The sequence below is a fragment of the Papilio polytes genome, unplaced genomic scaffold, assembly GCF_000836215.1.
Source record: "Papilio polytes unplaced genomic scaffold, Ppol_1.0 DF823868.1, whole genome shotgun sequence".
In the NCBI taxonomy this organism is placed as follows: Eukaryota; Metazoa; Arthropoda; class Insecta; order Lepidoptera; family Papilionidae; genus Papilio; species Papilio polytes.
In genome coordinates, this window is record NW_013525336.1 from 1017893 (window position 1) to 1038452 (window position 20560).

Genomic DNA, 20560 nt, shown 5'->3' on the forward strand with positions numbered 1-20560 from the left:
ATGTATAATTAAGTCTTGTTTTACAATACACTTATACTTACATGCCTATATAAAAGGCCCTAGTTATGTATTACCTTTTATGTGATTTACAATTGTGATTTTAATACGTAGGGATGTTTCCCGTTGGACCGATTGTATGGAATACATCGATCTAACGGGAAACATCCATAAGTTTTTTTTTGTATTTACCTTAATCTGTAAGAAATTTATGCTCATTTATTTTTTTTAATTTGTGTATCAGTATTGTATTGTTATTAATGTTTATAAAAATGCTTATTTAATATACTACTCGATACTATACATATAATTCTTATAAAACATTATTGCCATTTGTTGATATAAATTAGGATATTGCATATATTTGATCAATTTTATGATTTAGAAAATTTCTCTCGTGGCTTTTTATATCTAATAAGAACACATTTCATATTAAAATAATACGTTGGTTAAAAACTTACTACTAATTATTCTTACTAAACTAAAATTTCCTAAATAGTGGAATTACTAAAACTGGGTTTAAGTATATTAAGTTTATTTCTTGGACACATTTATGAGTCCAAATTATATTTGAGCAGTTTTAATGTTAAAAAGATTAAAAAAACAATCATGCATTAATTTATTCGAAAAATAATTGAATATTGGAAAAAATATTTATTTGTATATGTTAATGATACATTTTAAATGTAAAGAAAAAAACATTATTTTATTATGCAGCTTACCTCTCTAATTTTTTTTAAATAAAAAATAAAAGCCAATAAAAGTATGGACGCCATAAAAATGAGTTAGTGAGATTCGATCTAATTCGTATGATTAAAACTAAAAAAAATTAAACGTACATTAAAAAATAATTGTAAATTTCATTTTTTTTCCATAATAAACGTAAACTTATCTACAAAAAAGTCGATATTATTAAATGTGATGTTAAAAAAAAATATTCTTACGGCCAAGGGATTCAAATTAAAGACCTCAAACATTCCTAATAAAACAAAAATAAATACATAACTGTTGAAATACATAAAATAAGTACTAAATAAGTACACGATTCATATAACGGAGCCGAGACTACGCGTGTGTGGGGGAGACCCCTCCCCCAACATGGCGGACATCGCGACCGTGTTCGAAATAGGCTCCGCGTCCCCTACCAATTGCTCGTGACTGGTCGTCAAACTCACGCCGTATTTGAAACTACGTCGTAAACTCGAACGAATCGATTTCGTGGAATCAGTTTTTCTAACAAAGGAGCGTCTGAGGAAGTCACGTGTGAGTGTGAGTGAGTTGCGGGAGGTCCTGCGGTCGGTCTCGTCTGTGAGGGTGATGGAGGGCGCGGGCGGCGAGGGGGGGCGGCGGTCCACACTCTCGCTCACGGTGATGGGCATCTGAGCGCTGTCGTCCGTAGGCGCATCTGAACGACCTGATGTTATTCTGTAATTGTATACAAATAATATTACTATTTTTAATATTATAAGCTAGCGGTTCCTATGCGGCTTCTTCTGCGTGAAATTATAAAAAAGTTTACATTTGTAAAACTTTTTTTATAATAAATGTAAAAAAAAATATCAAAATCCAAATGCACAAATGACAACGAAAACCTATGTCATTAAAATAGCAATTACCGTTATCATGGCAATCTTAATTCTTTGCTGATAGTGGTTTGTTGTTTTTATCCCTTTCTCGCGTGACGATTTTTACAATTTAGTACCTAAATTAAATAGCATAAAAATATAAAGCTTATAAAGTGTAAAAAGTAAAGTGTAAGTGTACATTAAAAAGATAATTATTAAAAAGTATGCTGTGATTGCTGACATGTTACAAACCAAATTTAAAAAGAAAAATATTTAGCCAATGTGTTCTTTCAGTCTAAATGTAAAGGACATTTGTATCGAATGTCATTGAGATCCGTTCAACAGTTTTAACGACTTTTAAACAATTAATATAATTGTTTCTAGCTATATTAATTAACACTCCGAACTTGTGATCCCGTCAGGAATGCGCGCGAATATCTATCCTTCTAAAGACATTGACAGCTGTCTGTTAGAGATGTGACGTTTATGGCAATAATCTAGTGTTGCGCCAATCTACTGCGCGGTACTGATTTTCTTTTTAAAACTGAGATATCATATATATAAGTAAGATAAGTAAATATAATAAAGAATAGTACCTCCTCAGCGTGCGGAAGCTCCTGCGCAGCGTGTGCAGGAGGCGCGCGCCGGTGGCGGTGGAGTAGGAGGGCGGCGGCGTGTACTTGGGCGGCGGGTCGGGCGGCGCGCGGGGCGGGGCCGCGCCGGGCGGCGGGGGCGGGGGCGGGGGGGAGCCCGACACGCCCATACGAGGACGGTACAGGTTCTGTATGCGCTGGAAACATATACACGAATTTAATTACATGCTTTAAAGATATTGACTAAAGTATTTTTTTTTATTGTAAACAAACGTAATTTGAAAATTTTATGATAAATTTGTTAATGAAACATCTGTTTATTCTAATGTATTACTAAGATTCTAATCAATTAATAATGAATTAATCGACATCTAATAATCACAAAGACAGCACAGAACAAATGCAACTATACAACTAGTTTATTATTTTAATTGTACATAAATGCAATTATTACTATGTACTAGACATGTACTATGAGCATCGGTGGCTCAGTGGTTTAAGCACTGAACTTGTAATCTACAGGTCTTGGGTTCGAATACCGCCATGTACCAATGTGATTTTTGATTTTTCGAATTTTCATATGTACATAATTTACCCGACGTTCTTACGGTGAAGGGTAACATCGTGATGCAACCTGCACATATCAGCGAAGAAATTCAAAGATATGTGTGAAGTCAACCAACCCGCACTTGGCCAGCGTGGTTGACTATGGCCTAGTCACCCCTTATTAGGGTAGGCTCCGAGCCCCTCGGTGCGGACATATAGTGAGCTGGTGATGATGACTAGACCTGATTTAAGTTATGTTCGCGTACAGAATTACTAATATATTTTAACAAACAACATTAACACCAACGATAGGCAATAGAAGCGTCTAGAACATAGATTTTACACTTTTTTAGGCAAAGCAAATCCATTTAAAACCTACACTTTATGCCGGTTTTCTATAAAGTTGTCGTATAAAACTAAAAATTAATGATTAAATAAACTTTAAATTCATAATATAAAGCAAGTATTACATAATTAATACTATAAACAGCAAAACTCTATTTACTACGACTACGTGTGTTATGTTTCACACACACTATTGTCATCTCGCTCATACTCATTGAAAATACAGAGACAACATGTTTATGTACAAGCGGTGGAAATAATTGGATGGCTCCTACGTAGACTATCGTAAGACATGATTTTACGATTTATCCCTCATGTTTTTTAAATTAACTTGATTCATATTAATTTCTGTTTAAGAAAATGTTAACAGAAATGGTTATAGTCTTGATAATGCGTTAAAATAAATTGCATTAATTGCCAAAATTTTGTTTTTTAAAATTTGAATTTCAAACATCCGATAGTTTACGGAAGATCCATCGAGTACACACAAATCTTACCAAATCTTCTAAAAATTCACTTGAAGTATAATCCTGGCCGCATGAAAGTTGCAACATATAACACGAGTTTTGAAACATGTTTTCTACTGGAAAATTGTATAATATCTTACTTCAAGTATATCCGGGGGTCCTTTATTCATGTACCTCCAGGTCTGTATGAAGGCGACCAGAGGCACAGTCAGCAAGGCTCCTTGCTGCATCATCACAGCCACTTGACGAGCCCAAATAGGAAAATAACTGGAAACAAAATAAAAATTCTATAAACCCGACTCACAGGAGAAGTAATAGTTCAAATATATTTGAAAATGGTTATGTGACTCACCCTATAGGTTTTCTCCAAGAATATAACTGACGTTGTTGTCCAATCCGAAAATCCATAATACAAATAGCCTGGAACAACCATTAAGTCATCTTATAAAACTCCAATAACATATGCCGACAGAAAAGATATCACACAGAGCAGCTACACTGGCACAGAGTAGCTACACATACACAGAGCAGCTATACTTGCAAAGAGTAGGTACACCTATATAGAGCAGCTATACTTGCAAAAAGTAGCTTCACCTACATAGAGTAGCTACACTTCCACAGAGTAACTACACTTTTACAGAGCAGCTATACTTGCACTGTGTAACTACATTTACATATAGCAGATATACTTACATAGAGTAGCTACATTTATACAAATCAGCTATATCAACACAGAGCAGCTACACTAACATAGAGTAGCTATACTTGCACAGAATAACTACACCTACACAGAGCAGAAATACTGGCACAGAGTAGCTATACTGACACAGAGTAGCTATACTAACATAGAGCAGCTACACTAACATAGAGTATGTATAGATACAGAGTGTATGTGAACTTACACAGAGCAGCACGGGCAATAGCACGCTCCAGGTGAAGGCGAGCAGGGCGGCGAGGGGCGCGGCGAGCGGCGATGTAGGGCGGTGCAGAGCAGCGGCTACCGCGTCCGCGGAGTAGGGGCGGCCACGCACCGCAAACACGCCCGCCGACAGCGCCACCTGTACCGCGCACTGCCACCACGCCCCCACCCACACGTAGTCCACCAGGTGCACCACGCGGATCCCCGCCTGAAACACCACACACGGATATAGTAAAATATACTTTTGATTTTTATCGCATATATTAATACATTTTTGTTAATTCACTGCTTCCTTTAACCACCCCAACTAAGCTCTAGTCTCGTGCTAGGTTATATTAGTAATTTAGTGCTAGTTAGTTAGACGTTTTATATTGTTCGAAGTAATACAAAGTGGAAATGAGCTAAGTAAGTGATAGATAGATGTTTGTGGCTATTCTTTGTCAACGAGTGTATAATAAATAAGATGATGTGTTAGTGATAATAATGTGGTTAGGAGTTACTACGCATCTTATGACAGATTTAGAAAAAAAACATTAATTTTTTATTAATTCATTGGAATTAAACTTTTATTACCGATTTCAGGAACTTATAAACCAACCAAGTTTCGCCCCCGACACTGGCCGCGTCGAATAAGAAAAACTAAGTAGCCACAAGAAAAAATAATACATCTACGCTAAATTTCATCATGATCCGTTCAACAGTTTAGCCTTCAAACTCTAACAAACATCCATACATCCATCCATCCATCCATCTAAACGTTCGCATTTACAATATTAGTATGAAGTAAGCTTAATATAGAATACCAAAAGCTACTCACGTCAGTTGTAAGCAGCAATCCCATAGCGAATCCAAAGACGCAGCTGAAGAATGTGATGGTAGTCTCCCAGCGACGCAGCGTGTGCTTGTTGGTGGCCATGAGGCCGGCGATGACGCAGTGCCAGATGGCGAGCTGCTGCGCCACCCCGAACATCAGCAGCGTGAAGAAGAAAATCACCGCCCACGCCGGAGACAACTGGAACACGAAAATGGCGTTACGATAGATGGCGCTGTTACAAATTTGTAAATATGACATCATAATAAGATTATTAATGCGAAAGTTTAGATGAATGGATGTTTGTTAGTTTGTAGGCTAAACGTCTGAACAGATTTTGATGAAATTTGGCATAGACATAGAGGATAGTCTCGAAGAACACATAGGCTACTCGCTTTTGTTTTTTTTTTTAAAATCCTCGCGGACGAAATCGCGGGCGAAATCTAGTAATGGATAAAACCAAAATATCTAGTAGTGAAAATCGTAAAATATCTGCTTTTACCACTATTTCTACTACTACTACTACTACTATAGCGAATCGACAAAATGGGTTTTTATAGTCGTTATTCGAAAAAGTGATTATGTTATGTATCGATAGCTTACTAATATGAATGTAGCATTCACATCCTATAACATGTTTTAAAACAAAATGTTTATTTTAAATTTGCAGCAATAAACAGATACAAAACACTATGAATCTATATGTCGAGTAATGAGTTAATACTTTCCTTCCTGCTGCTGTAGTTTTTTGTAGTAACCTAAACTAAACTAAAAATCTAATAATTAGTTGCAATACTGACGACATTTGTGGGCACGAGGGCGAGCGCTGCGGGCACTATCTGCGTGGCGAGCTGCAGGGGCTGCCAGCCGCTGAGCGGGCGCGCGGCGGGCCCGGCGCGCCACACCGACACGCCCACCAGGCTGCCGTACTGCCCCGCGTAGCGCGCCGGCACCGCCCCGCCCCCCGGCTGCGCCACGGAACGCGGCCACAGGAATTCCGACGATTTCACTGTCTCTGAAAATATACAAATAACATATTGAAACATTATATAAATTAATTTTATATGTGTTAGATTCCAAAATTTTGAGTTTGTTTGAACTTGTGAGGTATGAAAATTGATTGAGTAGAATCTGATACATAGATACAAACTGTGAAAAGATATATTTCAATATTGAATAACGTTTAGTAAATACATCGTCGAAATTTCTGGATTTTCTTTAAATTTGACAAATTAAATTGATCTCATGTAACAAGAAGTAATAAGTAAAAATTACATGTAACAAGATATGACTGTGGAAGGGTACACCGGTAGAAGTAGACTTAGAAAGAGATGGATGGATTGTTTGAAAGGTGAATTAAGAAAGGAGTGATGACTGAGAAGACGATGATGATCAAGATGATGACAACCCAGTGCGATGACTCTACGGGAGTAGGATAAGGGAGGAAGATGAGACAAATGTAATTGATACAACTAAAATGATTTAAAAGGTCAACTTACCGAAGCTGCTCGGTACGAAGAGGTATCCATTGTTATTGATTATCCGTACACATGTGTTAGCGAGGCAGGCGGCCAGCAGCAGCACGGCGAAGGTGCAGAGTACCACGTACCCGCTCTGGCGCAGCGGCCGCCCCGCGCCCCGCCCCGCGCCACGCCCCGCGCCCTGTGACGTCAGCTGCATCACGCACGCCCCCAGCACGCCCCATGTCAGAAACGTCTCTTGCGCCGCCGCCGCCCAACTCTGATCACAATATTTGCAATATTACTATCATCACATGTATTTGATCAAAATGTTAAAACTTTTGTTCATAATTGAAATATACTTGATATTTTGAACGATTTAATATTGAATTGTAAACATATATGTCACCAGCTTTCGCCCGCGACACCGTCTGCGTGGAATTACGAAAGACAAAAGTGAGTAGCCTATGTTTTTTTCCAGACTATCCTCTACAATTATACCAATTTTATCCAACCGTTTAAGCTACAAACTCTCAAAAATATCCATCCATTCATCTAAACTTGTGCATTTATAATATTTGTAAGATTATCATACTTTTATAAATGCGATTCTTTTATTTCCATTTTTTTTTAGAGTTTGTAACCTAATCTGAATCTATCTCAATGTTTGACATAGATGCAGAGGATAGTTTGGAAGAACACATAGGCCCCTTACTGGTTTTTTTCTACTTCCACGTAAACGGAGTTGATAGCGAAAGCTAGTATTACTATAGTAAAGTAAATTTCCGCCTACACACTGCTATGCAATAATCCTTTCAGACATTCTCCATACATACTACATCCATAAAAACAGTAGCATTTATTACACAAAATATTAACTATAATATGAAAATCAAGATATAAATATTAATTTAAATACCTATAAATATGTGAATAGAAAAAAATATCTGGAGATCATAAATATTTAAATAGGCAAATGTAACAAAATCCGTAACACAAATAGACTATTCCTATATCAGATTGTAACGAATACAATAGTTGTAACATATCAACTCGTGTGACATTAACATACATTACTATTGAGGAAGAATTCACTCCATTCAGTTTCGGAGAAGATATTTATCACGGTGTCGTATGGGATCAGGGTCAGCAGCTTCGTGCACAATACCAACGTGCCGCACATCGGTAGAAACATCAGTACGTAAATCGCCTGAAACATAAATAAAATACATTAAAAAATTTAGAGGAGGCATAGTTGATAAAATGTCTGCATGTACTCAACAAAGGTGATCAATCTATTCAAATATTTATCATCATCACCAGCTCACTAGATGTCCCCACCGAGGGGCTCGGAGCCTACACTAGGTTAGGGTGACTAGGCCATAGTCAACCACGCTGACCCAGTGTGGTCGACTTCATGTGTGAAGAAGTGTGTGTGAAGATATGTGTATCTTTGAATTTTTTCACCGATATCTGCAGGTTTCATCACGATGTTTTCCTTTATCGTAAGAACGTCGGGTAAATTATGTACACTTAAACCACTGAGACACCGACGCTCATGTATTGTAATATGTAAGACCTTAAATAAACTAAAGGCCTGTCCCACCAAACTGTGAATTGTCCGATATCAATCCAATGTGTAAAATATGTGATGAAAATATCGGATTTTGTTTCCTTATCTGACAGTGACGTCATTTTTAAGCATCTGAGCTTCTATCAACCAGTGGTGGGACAGGCCCTTAATACAAAAATAAATTTAAAAAGTCATGTACATTATGTGCGTGACTAGGATTGTAGGGGTAGCTGCCCCTGCTAGCAAATAAAAAAATGATAGCAGTCCTCCCCCCTTCCCCCTCAATCTAACGAAGAGCGTTTGACCGAGAATGAGGACCAAGTGTGCGCTTTAATTTCTTTTATTGTCAATTGAATTGAAGAAATATTTTACCTTTCCATATGACCGTAGACCTTTGCTGAGCGCGACAAATACAATCATCCAAACAACTGCAAGGTATAACGCTACTTGATACTTGACAGTGCCGAATTGGTTGCCAGTCCCCGTCCCCCGCTGCAACACCTCGCCATGGAAGTACTGAGGTATAGTCTCTTGGATCTTAAACGTGCTATTTTTAAGATTTACATCTGAAATTAAGTATCAAGATTTATTATTCCTACTAATTATTTCCTCCTTACAAATAGCTTATAATTAATATTATCTATACTATTATAATAAAGCGTAAACACCCACTTCTTTGTTGCCTAAGATGTCACCAATCACGGCATAGTTTCGAATAACTCTTTTTTTAATAAAAAGCCCTACACTTACGTCACGCTTTAGGCTATATATTTTCACGCCATTAAACTTAGGGGATTAATATTTTGGATAAAAACCCTAATGTGGGAAAGAGACCATAAGTTGCTGCCAACATCAAGGAAGCAAGATTGAGAAGGTTATCATCATGTCATGTCATTTTGACATTTGTAATTGATAATTTGGCAAATGTAAACAATAAAATAAAGTTTTTATAATTACACGCGGATGAATCCGCAGGGGAACAGCTAGTAATTAATATTAAGTAATCACAATTGTTTATATAATATTTTTAATAGCATTAAGAAAATACAATAGTGAAAGACTTATCAAAGATGCATGTAATGATTATTGAATTTGTTATTCTATGCTAATTATTCTGTCGACAAAAAGATTTTTATAAATAAATAAAAACGTTCATCAGCGTTCTATAATTGTCATTGACAATGAACTCATAAATGCATTGCGCGCGCATTTCGATGTCATAACTTTGTGTTTGATAATGGAATCTTTGTTCATTGTTATCTCAGATAAATATGCTTTCTATCGTATAAATCTTATAGGAATTACAACATCGACGATAAGGAAAAAATAAAACAAATCAAGATAAATTGTTAAAGTAAAAAGAAAATACAGTCTAACTAACGGCCGAATACTGAAACGTCATTTAAGTATGCAACATCGTATTAAATTCTGACCCTCCCCTGTAGGTGTCGAGTCTCTACCAAGGGGCTCCTAGCCGGGTCGTGGATAAACTAATGTAGATGCCGCGCCCTGGTCGGGCGAAGAACACCAAGGTTAAGTGGGTAGTCTTGCTTAAATATAAGGCCGAGTTCTATACGAAACTGACCCTACTGCCCCCGCAGCCCGGACGGCGAAATGTGGAAATGCATTCCCGTGTTAACAAAAAAAACTCCAAATTCCTTACACATTTTGACGTGTATTAGATTGTAAGCGGCGCTTACGAAGCGAAGCATTTAAAATTCGTTTCAGATTCAGATTTTTTTGTAAACAACTGTAGTTTCGACTTTGCGATATCACTACGATATCACGCTGTTGTTAACTATCGTGATGTTACTTTTTTTTAAACCAGAATGTTTAATTGCTTAAATCTACTAAGCCGACTTTGAACCATTCTTTCGTAACTGTCCAAGACGTGCTTTACAACAAAAAAATATCAATTAAATATTTTTATTTAATAAGTGTATATTCTTGCGTGTCTGTTATCATTTTATGTCTACGTGGTTACGTAATTACCACAGCTATGTGTCTACAATTAACACCACAGTCATTACACAGGTCATAAAAATAACATTACATGTCAACGAAAATCTATTTACTCATTATATTAAAGTATGTGTACATATAACGTATGTAAAATTGAATTATACGTAATATATTTTGCAAGTATAATTTTAATTATCGAAATAATCTATTCGTTAACAATACCAAGACACCTAAGTCTGATTGTCACTGCATAACTGTACAGTGTACAAAAGTTTACATAGTGAAATAATTTAATGATATGAACGTAGATTTAATATCTTTGTAGCGGGTACTTTAAATGAATGCGGTGAACAGCCAAGAATATCGAAAACCGCATGTTATGTATGTATTCATTTACAATCAAATTGTGCAAAAGGAAATAAACTCAAATGATTTGAATGGGAAGTAACCGACGAGGTACTAGATAGTTTGTCGTTGGATAAGGTCTATCTACGAGTTATAATTTTACTTGAACCGAACCTAATTCAGTCTTGAAATATGTGTAGACAGTCTAAAACTTCATACAAATGGCGCAATGTACGCAACCTTGGATCTTCGTGGTCGTGTCGTAATACATTGCTGTATCACTTACACGCTCTGCGAGTATCGTACTGGCATAAAATAGTCAAGGATGGTATTGAAAAAAACAAAAAGATTTCTTCTTTATGCGCTTTTTATGGCGACCTTCTACATTTCCTGTAATTTACACTCGAATAACTGAGGAAGATTCTTAATGGTTTATTTTAATTTATTCTCGAATTTCGTGTAGCTGTAGTTTTTTTTATTTAGTAGTAGATAGTAACATTGTCCTTTTATAGTGTAGATTTGACAGAATTATACGTACAATTACGATGGGCAAACGGCAAATATTGTAAGGCCAAATTAAATTAAATTAAATAAAAAAAAAGCACTTTGATAGAATTATCGCTGTCACCAATTACAAATCAGTTAACGTAATAGACTTTTTGTTTAATTTAAAGTAAATTTCATTAAATTAGTCATGCATTCACAACAATTCACCGTGGCCGCTTTCGTTTTCATCGGTCCATATTAAAAACGAGTACTTTCCATTTTCTTTAAACATTTATTAACCGCCATTTAAGTTCTTAGCGAGTTATAATGAAACGTAAATAAAGGATTACAGTTAATTTAAAAAACATCGCAATTGCATTTATTTATCTTGCGTTGTAATAAAATAAGTTTATTTTGTCATTATGTTTAAAACAAGCTTACGCCCGCGACTCAGTACGCGTAAAATTAAAAAAAACTAAGAAGCTTGTGTAGTTTTCTAGACTATCCTCTACATCTATACAAAATTTCATCGAAATCAGTACAGTTTAGGCTATTATCTCTAACTAACATCCATCCATCCATCTAAACTTTCCAATTATAATATTAAGAAGATTATATATCAAAGTAAGTTACATAACTATACATATATCATAAAACTGTTCACGATTCAAAAAGTATCATAAATGTACACTCACCATCAAAACTGAATCCTAGCGGTAAAGCCCATTTGTATTTATCATCGGATGTTATAAACGAGTCTCGAAAATAAACGAATATCCATGACAGGCTTATCACGCTGTACATTCCGATCACCGCTTGCGTGAGGAGCAATGAAACACCAACACCTTTGAATATCGGTGAGATACGCCACATATCGATGGGGCCCGATTGCAGCACATGACCCAGGCATAAGTGTAATGTGAATAGCGGTATTCCAGTGAAAAGAGATAGTATGAAAAACTGTAGTATGAAGCATGCTAAAAAGAAAACAAAAATTTAGTTGAAAAAATAATAGAATAAAAAAAATAATCCGTTAAATATCAAACATACAAGCCGAATAAATAATATCTTATACATGAAATTATCTACATTGTATTGTTTTCAGTGTAAAGCAAAAGGAAATCCTATTTTTTATGAGTCAGATATGTGAATAATAGTCATACTAGATATGGTCAGATATTAATTATAGTTACTAACTAGGTATCGTTTTAGTAACATTTTATGTCTATTATATGGCATCACATGCCGGCTTTAGAGTAGGGCGCAGTTGGGCTTTCACCTAGGGCATCTGACAGAAAGAGGGTGTTCCTAAAACTGGGACAATACTCACATTAAAATTACGTATGTTATAGGAAGTTATGCATTCACAACAAAAAGAGCTAATAAAAAGATGTAAAAGTAGAAAATAAAACTATTTTAAAAATTCTACACAATTTATTCTATAACCTACAGATAGTATATTTTTAATAAGGCTAAATCACGGTATTTAACGATACTTTATTTCTTTTAAGTTTCAGTGTAAGTCATAGGTATTATCTACAGAAAATCTTTATATTGATTGACATGTCTATCTTTGGCTATCTCATATTAGATTTTCGTAGGAAGTTGATAAATCATTTCAACCTTTGAACAGTCCACTTTCGTTCATATCTCCTTACACTATACAATTTTAACATACACTTATGATTCTATAAAGGTAAGGTTCATATTTTTTCAATACTCACCTCCGTAATGCACACTGAATACGGAAAATCTGGAAATATTAAATATTCCAACAGTACAACTAAGGCACGCCAGCATTGAGCTCATGCTATGTGGCCAAACGCCAAAAGGCGGTTCATCAGTCTCTTCGTTTCTGAAACAAAAAATATTACTAAATTAAATTGCGTTTTTCCTATCTATATAAGTATACTAGCTGTTGCTCGCGACTTCGTCAGCGTGAAATTTATTGAAAAATAATAAAAAACATATGTATAGCCTATGTAACTCCCTGATAATGTAGCTTTTTAACGGTGAAAGAGACCTGTATTTTTTGAGTTATTTCAATACACACAAAAATACAAATCTTTCCTCTTAATAATATTAGTATAGACTAGCTATTGCACGTGACTTCGTCCGCGACATCATCATCATCCTCCTTATCCTACTCCCGTAGGGTCGGCGCCGAATTAAAAATAATAAATTACCTATCTAATGGTAAAAAAAAATACTAAAATCGGCCCAGTAGTTTTTGAGTTATTTCGATGCATACAAAAATCCAGATCTATCCTCTTCATAATTTTAAGTATAGAAGTAATAAAATAACTACAATTTTATTGATTATTCCAATATAATTTTTTTATTTACCTCTCATCAGATGTACCTGCTCCAATTTGATTCATAGCAGCAATACCAGCTAAGGATTCACCGGAAGAACTTGACGTACTGCTTGTACTTCTCGCTATACTCCGACTGTTGGGTCCATTCCAGCCTGCACTTGTTATATCACTATCACCGGGTGAGGGTAAAGATAATGCACGATTCATAAGTAATGCACGACGACCAACTATAATGGGCCCTGAAGATCCACTATTTGTACTAAGATTTGTAGCAGTAACTTGTAATTGTAGTGGTGCACTTGTAGGCCTCATATTAACATGATGTTCCAGAAACAAAATAACAGGCAAAGTTAACGGTTCACAAACAGATTCAGCATTCAAAGCCGGCAGTACTATCGGATCTAATCTACGCATCGAATTTCTTAAGTTGTCATTCATTGTATTAGCTCTTTCTAATTGCCGAGTATTGCTATGATTTTGAGGTAATTCTGAATAACTTTTAGACCTTCTGAGACTTCTACATTGCGGTTGTTCAAATAGATTTTGTGTTAATTCAATATCATCTAAAGCCGGTTCTACACTCTGTGTGGATCTTCCTATAACAACTTGTGTATTATCCATAGAACTTTCGCTTGGTGTATCTTCCATTGGTTGTTCTTGGTCAGCTATACAATCTTTTAATTTACATATAATGTCTTCTTCATCGCTGTCAAAATTTTGAGTATCATCAAGGCAAGCTAATAATGATTTGTCTAAAACTTCATCTAAGTCATTCAAGATATCCATAAATTGACAGAGAGCTGTTGCTTGAAATTCCTCATCATTTGTGATGTTTTTTGTACTATGTGATGCGAAATTTGAGTCCGATTTGTAACATTCAGGTATAGTTTTCTGTAGATCTTCACGTAAATCCTCTTCATCATCAGATGTTTTATCACTATGTTCGCTGACATCATTGCTGAATAAAAGACTACTGGATGCATCACTGTCAACACTGCTACCCGGTAAGCTATCCTTCAGTTCATATCTGCCTGCATCCATATCCACAGCTTCCATTTTTATCGCATGGCCTAGGTTGTACCTGGCCTTTCGGAGCTTAAACCCTAAAAACAAAATTAATTATTACATTCCCTGAAGTTTTTGATGATAAATCATGCTAGAAAGTATACAAACGGTAATGATAAGCAAGAATTTTCCACCACTTGTACATGGCTAAATGCAGACAATGCAAATTGAGTTTGTGCACAAATATCTAACAAGTTTAATTATCTACCACTTATAGAACACAAGTTAAACTTAACACTACTATATGATTTCACAATACTTGAATATGTAAGTTTAAAACTTTGCTACATATACTCTCTCAAAATATGGTTTTGTTAAACGAAATTAAAGTTGTTTTCCAATACAGGTATACATGATGAAATCAATTGAGTAATTAAAAAAGCTTTAGGCACAAACATCTCTATATTAAAACAATAAAAAACAATGGCAACCCAAATAGTAAACAAGTCTCATTATACTATTGTGAGTAGGTAAATTATTTTGAAGTAATTAGGTCATCCTACTTCCCCTTCAAATATCTTAAATATCTCTATCAGTAACATTTGAGACAGATGATAGTTACTCTCAGTTGGTGATTGACATAAGTTTGTAATAGAGATAAAATATATTTTTATTATTAAATTTTATAAATTAACCACAATTATTTGTTTTTAACACCTTACCAAATAAAATGTAAACATTCTGTTTTTAACCTCTAAAAAATATTTTGTTATGCTTAATTAAACATTTTGACTATAAAACTATCTGGAATACATACCCAAATTTCAGCACTGTGTTGAAATAAAATTGAGGGAAACAGTCTTGTGTTTCAGACATAGTCACTCACTGAAAATATTACTTTTGTTAATCTTTTTTTTAAATTAGATTATTTTGGACTAATTATCTTTAAAATTTCGCGTCCCTAATTTTCTTATCAATAGAACGTCTGTTGTAGTTACGAAATGTAAACGCCACGACTCCACAAACTTAAGAAATACAATAAAGTAAATATAATTTACAGTAAAAATATTAATCACATTGCTTTTTTTTTTAATTGACAAAACTATTTTAAAAGCAATGACCCATTACCTTAAATCTTTTCTGTAGACCTGATCCATCATACTTTGTTTGATAATGAAACAAAGTAAATCCACTTTAAATGATAACATCGAATGATATAATTGCCAATATACATATAATGCTAAATAGCCTTTTGCTACTTGTAAACACAAAAACCATGTGTAAGCTATTTTCTAACAATTACTAATTACCACCTTGGTACTACAAAAATTAATTAGTTACCCGAATGACAGTGACAATTGGGCAATAAAGATGACTTTGATTTGACGATTTGAGTGTTGTCCTATTTTTTTCTAAAAAAGATAACACAAAAAATGATTATGAAATGTTAGAAATTAGAAAGAATGAAAATAATTGATAATAGAAACGTGAATATTCTTCTTTTTTTTAAATAATTTGGTCAACATTTTTTTCTTAGTAGGTTTAATAGGTCAGTAATAAAAATACCCATAAAGTCCTATTTTCTGCGAATCTTTAATATTGGAAATATCTGGTTTTAAGTATTATTTTCCATTTGATTCTACAAATTACAAAACAGCTTAACAATCAACACCTTAACAAGTGTGATATATAATTAACTATACATAACCGGTCAAAGTTTATTTCACTTTTTCTTTTCAAATATAAGTATGTGAAATTGAACTTTATCAATGAATCTTAAGGTACAATATTGTGTTTGCGCGTTAACTGATAACTTTAAATAAATAAGCTACATCTACAATGATAAAGTATCTCGATCTAATTGTTATTCCGTAAGTTTTTAATCAAAGATCTCGTGTCACGTTTCGTGAATAGCAGTAAGACTACTTTTTTTTTACCGAAATTAACAATGCTTCTCTTCAAAGGAACAAAACTGATTACCTTTAAAATATGCATCGGGGGCACGGTATGTACTTTATCTAAACTTACATTTTCATTCTGTCAATTTTTTTCTCAGTTGAATTTCAGTCGCCTTAGCGATAGGTTGATTATTTTGGTATTAACTTACCATACAGTATTATTTTGTATTAAGTTAAATAAATTGTTGTTAATTTAGCGTTTGCTTATTAGATTTTGAAAACGATGTCGAGATCCTTGTCGAACGTTAGCCTAAATGAGGTTGTTATAGCATCAGCAGTTAGGACCCCTATGGGTTCTTTCAGAGGAAGTTTAGCAAGCATGTCTGCAAGTGAACTGGGTGCTGTTGCTGTTACAGCTGCAATCGAAAGAGCCGGTATTCCTAAGGAAGAAGTAAAAGAGGTTAGTGAAACTTACTTACTTTCTATAATGTACAGTTAGCTCTTAATTGTTTGAAGAATCCAAACCAACACAAATATAACGGTAATGTTTAGAGTTACGTTACGTTACGCCAGACAAAATTTGATAAGAATTTATCTCATAAAGAATTGATAACTTCTTAAATCTCATTTAAGAAGTTCTGAGAGATGATGAAATTACTAAAGTCTTGTATTATTCGTTTTGTTATAGGTATACATAGGAAATGTGTGCTCTGCTAACCTTGGACAAGCCCCTGCTAGACAAGCTGTCATTTTTGCTGGACTACCTAAAAGTACCATATGTACAACAGTAAATAAAGTTTGTGCTTCTGGCATGAAGTCAATTATGCTAGCTGCTCAAGGCCTGCAAACAGGAGCTCAAGATGTAATGTTGGCCGGTGGAATGGAGTCAATGTCCAATGTGCCGTTTTATTTGAAACGTGGGGATACCACCTATGGCGGGCTTCAATTAGTTGATGGAATTGTCTTTGATGGACTAACTGATGTGTACAACAAATTCCATATGGGTAATTGTGCAGAAAACACTGCCAAAAAATTAGAAATCTCAAGAAAAGACCAAGATGATTATGCTATTTCTAGTTATAAGAGAAGTGCTGCTGCTTATGAACAAAAGGCTTTTGCTGATGAGTTAGTATCTGTCCCAGTTCCTCAAAAACGAGGAGCACCCCCTGTAATTTTTGAGGAAGATGAGGAATACAAAAGGGTGAACTTTGAGAAATTCACAAAATTGTCCACTGTGTTTCAAAAGGAGAATGGAACTGTTACTGCTGGTAATGCTTCAACTTTAAATGATGGTGCTGCAGCCTTGGTATTAATGACCGCAGATGCAGCTAAGAGATTGAATGTCACTCCCATTGCTAAGGTTGTTGGCTTTGCTGATGGAGAGTGTGACCCTATTGACTTCCCGATAGCTCCTGCTGTTGCTATTCCTAAATTGTTAGAAAAGACTGGAGTTAATAAAGATGATGTAGCTTTATGGGAAATAAATGAAGCCTTTAGTGTTGTTGCTGTTGCTAACCAGAAGTTGTTGGGCTTGGACCCTGCAAAGATTAATGTCCATGGAGGTGCTGTTAGTTTAGGACATCCTATTGGTATGTCTGGGGCCCGTATTGTCGTCCACTTGTGTCATGCACTGAAGAAAGGTGAAAAGGGTGTAGCATCTATTTGTAACGGAGGTGGTGGTGCCTCATCTATTATGATTGAAAAATTGTAAGTTCTGCAGCTTTGGAAATCTATTTATCTGTATATTGTGAATTGGTGTTTGATAATGTTATAATGCCAACTCTATCGTGACCTCAGTTTAGTTAAAATATAGACAAATTGTCACAAAAAATTTGATACTTATCTGAACTTTGCTGCTTTGACCTGTGTAAGCAAAAACATGTACAAAGTTCTAAACTTTAAAATGTTTGTATTAATTATAAGTCTAATCTACTTAAATTACTTCACTGAAATTTGTTTAATTATGATTTATTCTATAATTTTACAATGGTTTGGCCTGAAGATACCTAGCAAAGTAATAGGTTTTTTGTGATACTTTGTGTACATTTTAATTAGATGGAATTTCTTCTTTTTTGGTACTGCATAACTGATACTTTGTGCCTTAATTTTATTTTGCTTTATTATGAAACTTGTTATGTATGGTTAAGAATAGTTTTAAGGAAAGGTTTTATATTGTATCATATGCCAGATTTTTCTGCTGTTAAGACATTTATAATCAAATTTTAATATATATTTTAATTAAACCATTTAATATGACAATTTTTTTTTCTTTATGAAATTATGAATCTCCTTTTTCAGACCTGAAGCAACAAAAAGGACACCCACATTAACATTTTACACAAAAGATCCATGTCCTTTATGTGACATAGCTCTGGAAGACCTTGAGCCTTTTAGAAACAGAGTATTAGTAGAAAAAGTTTATATAACAGAGAAGGAAAATCTAAGATGGTTACGATTGTATAGAAATGATATACCTGTAATATTTCTTAATGGAAAGTTCCTATGTATGCACAAATTGAATAAAGACTTATTAGAAAGAAGATTACAATTAATTGAAAATGAATGTGAAATCAAATAAACATTTAAGTGTAATTTATTACAGTACAATACAATAACTTATCTAGTCAATATATAGTGTTAATATTGCTGGTATTTTTAATTTTCCTTCTCAAATCATGATTGAAGGTGGATGAGTTGGGCACCGGCGGTGCCGCACCGCGGTCTAGCAATGGCGGCGATACTATTGGAGCCACAGAACACATTTACACATATTTGGAACTATTGTCGTGTTTTGTCTAATTAGTTTGTGTGGCAGTGACTAAGTACACTCCTCTAACCCCTTCCACCCTTTCTTATGAGTTTAGGATGGCAAGGCGGGAAATGTCCCTTTTTTAATCCCTCTTTTGGTAGTTAGAGGTAGGCAACGCCTTTTTACCTTTTAACTACTCGCAAAATTAGGTGGACGTTTTCTGCCTTCTCTTCTATTAAGAAAAATTGACTATTATAGGACAATATAAATAAAAAAAGCTCTTGCTTAACCGTGCCGTGACATGCATCAATGTTTTTATCGACAGCATAATTACAATAATTTTCAATGAATTAAAACCAGTTACTCGAGATAATTATCGAAACAATTGTAAATGACGTTTTTATGTTCGATTCCTGAAACATGAAAAATATTAATGATATGATATTTCTCAGCACATATTTAATTAAACAGTTTAGTGGCCGGGTAACTAATTTAATTTATTTTATCTAATGTCTTTTATTTCCAACAGATCAGGGGTTACTCATCAATAAGCGAAACAAAAATCTAATAGTTAAAATCGCTCCAACTAAAATTAAAATATATCTTTCGTGACATCTTTCTAGATAAGTACCATGGGTGGATGCGTAATACCAAATCAATATTTTTTATGCCTAATCTCGAAACAAATCTCGTAACAATATGTAAATTACAATAGACTCGGCCGCAAATGGAATTTAATATTCATACATAATGGTGTAAAATTATATTTTACGCTTGGTATTGTAACCACAGCATTGACCACAATATCATTTTATAGTACGATAATTTCTTATTCAATGTTATATTAGAAAACTATACTACGCAATTTTGGAGTTATGATAAGCGTCGTAATCGCAACATCTTCTCGGAAATTATTCTTGTTGCGGTGGTAATGGTATAGAATCGTCTCATCGTCTCATCGCCTTTTTTCACAACGACCAATCAGCATTCGCAATTCGATCATACTATCAAAATATCTGTAAAGTATGTCTACCTACCAAATTAAATACCTACACGTGATCAGCACTGACCTGTTTTCAACCATAGGTGTTAGATATATGTATTAAAACCCATTACTGTGAATCTTGTAGTCCTTTATTCAGATTTTGAATATGTGTAAGGTACAGGTGTCAGTCTTTCTAACATTTTATTCTTCGTATTAGCATTCATAGGTTTTTACGGCTAAGATTAGATAAAGATTCGTATAAAAACATATTTTATACCTCTTATTCTCCCCAAAAAACTATTCTAACAACATGATTACTGGTCTTATGGGATGCATAATGTAAACGCATGGATAGTAATATATGGATAGATGTAGAAGCAGGAAAGGTTCTTCAAATGCACAAATGGAGCTTGTTGGCCGTAGAATTGTTTTTCGGACTTTATTTTATAGTGCATTTTTCACCTCATATGGTTTTTTTCATCATAGATTTCCTTAGTACCGGCGCTTAAAGCAGGAGTAGGTGAATTAACCACCCA

At 34.7% G+C, this 20560-nt stretch overlaps 2 protein-coding genes across 2 annotated transcripts; one reads left to right on the top strand and one right to left on the bottom strand.

The window, feature by feature from the left end:
* Window positions 1-711: 711 nt before the first annotated feature.
* On the bottom strand, window positions 712-15757 carry LOC106103163. The gene is made up of 15 exons (XM_013282849.1): window positions 15521-15757; window positions 15210-15277; window positions 13416-14490; window positions 12794-12924; window positions 11765-12046; window positions 8649-8842; window positions 7776-7913; window positions 6743-6983; window positions 6044-6258; window positions 5250-5444; window positions 4416-4640; window positions 3866-3933; window positions 3654-3780; window positions 2159-2352; window positions 712-1422 (listed from the first exon to the last, which is right to left on the bottom strand). The coding sequence occupies exons 3-15, from the start codon at window positions 14441-14443 to the stop codon at window positions 1044-1046; spliced, it is 3417 nt and encodes a 1138-aa protein (XP_013138303.1). The 5' UTR covers window positions 14444-14490; window positions 15210-15277; window positions 15521-15757; the 3' UTR covers window positions 712-1043.
* Window positions 15758-16194: 437 nt separating this feature from the next.
* LOC106103166 (acetyl-CoA acetyltransferase, mitochondrial) lies at window positions 16195-18883 on the top strand. Its single transcript, XM_013282852.1, has 4 exons — window positions 16195-16397; window positions 16562-16750; window positions 16979-17997; window positions 18589-18883. The coding sequence occupies exons 1-4, from the start codon at window positions 16341-16343 to the stop codon at window positions 18866-18868; spliced, it is 1545 nt and encodes a 514-aa protein (XP_013138306.1). The 5' UTR covers window positions 16195-16340; the 3' UTR covers window positions 18869-18883.
* The last annotated feature ends 1677 nt before the right edge of the window (window positions 18884-20560 follow it).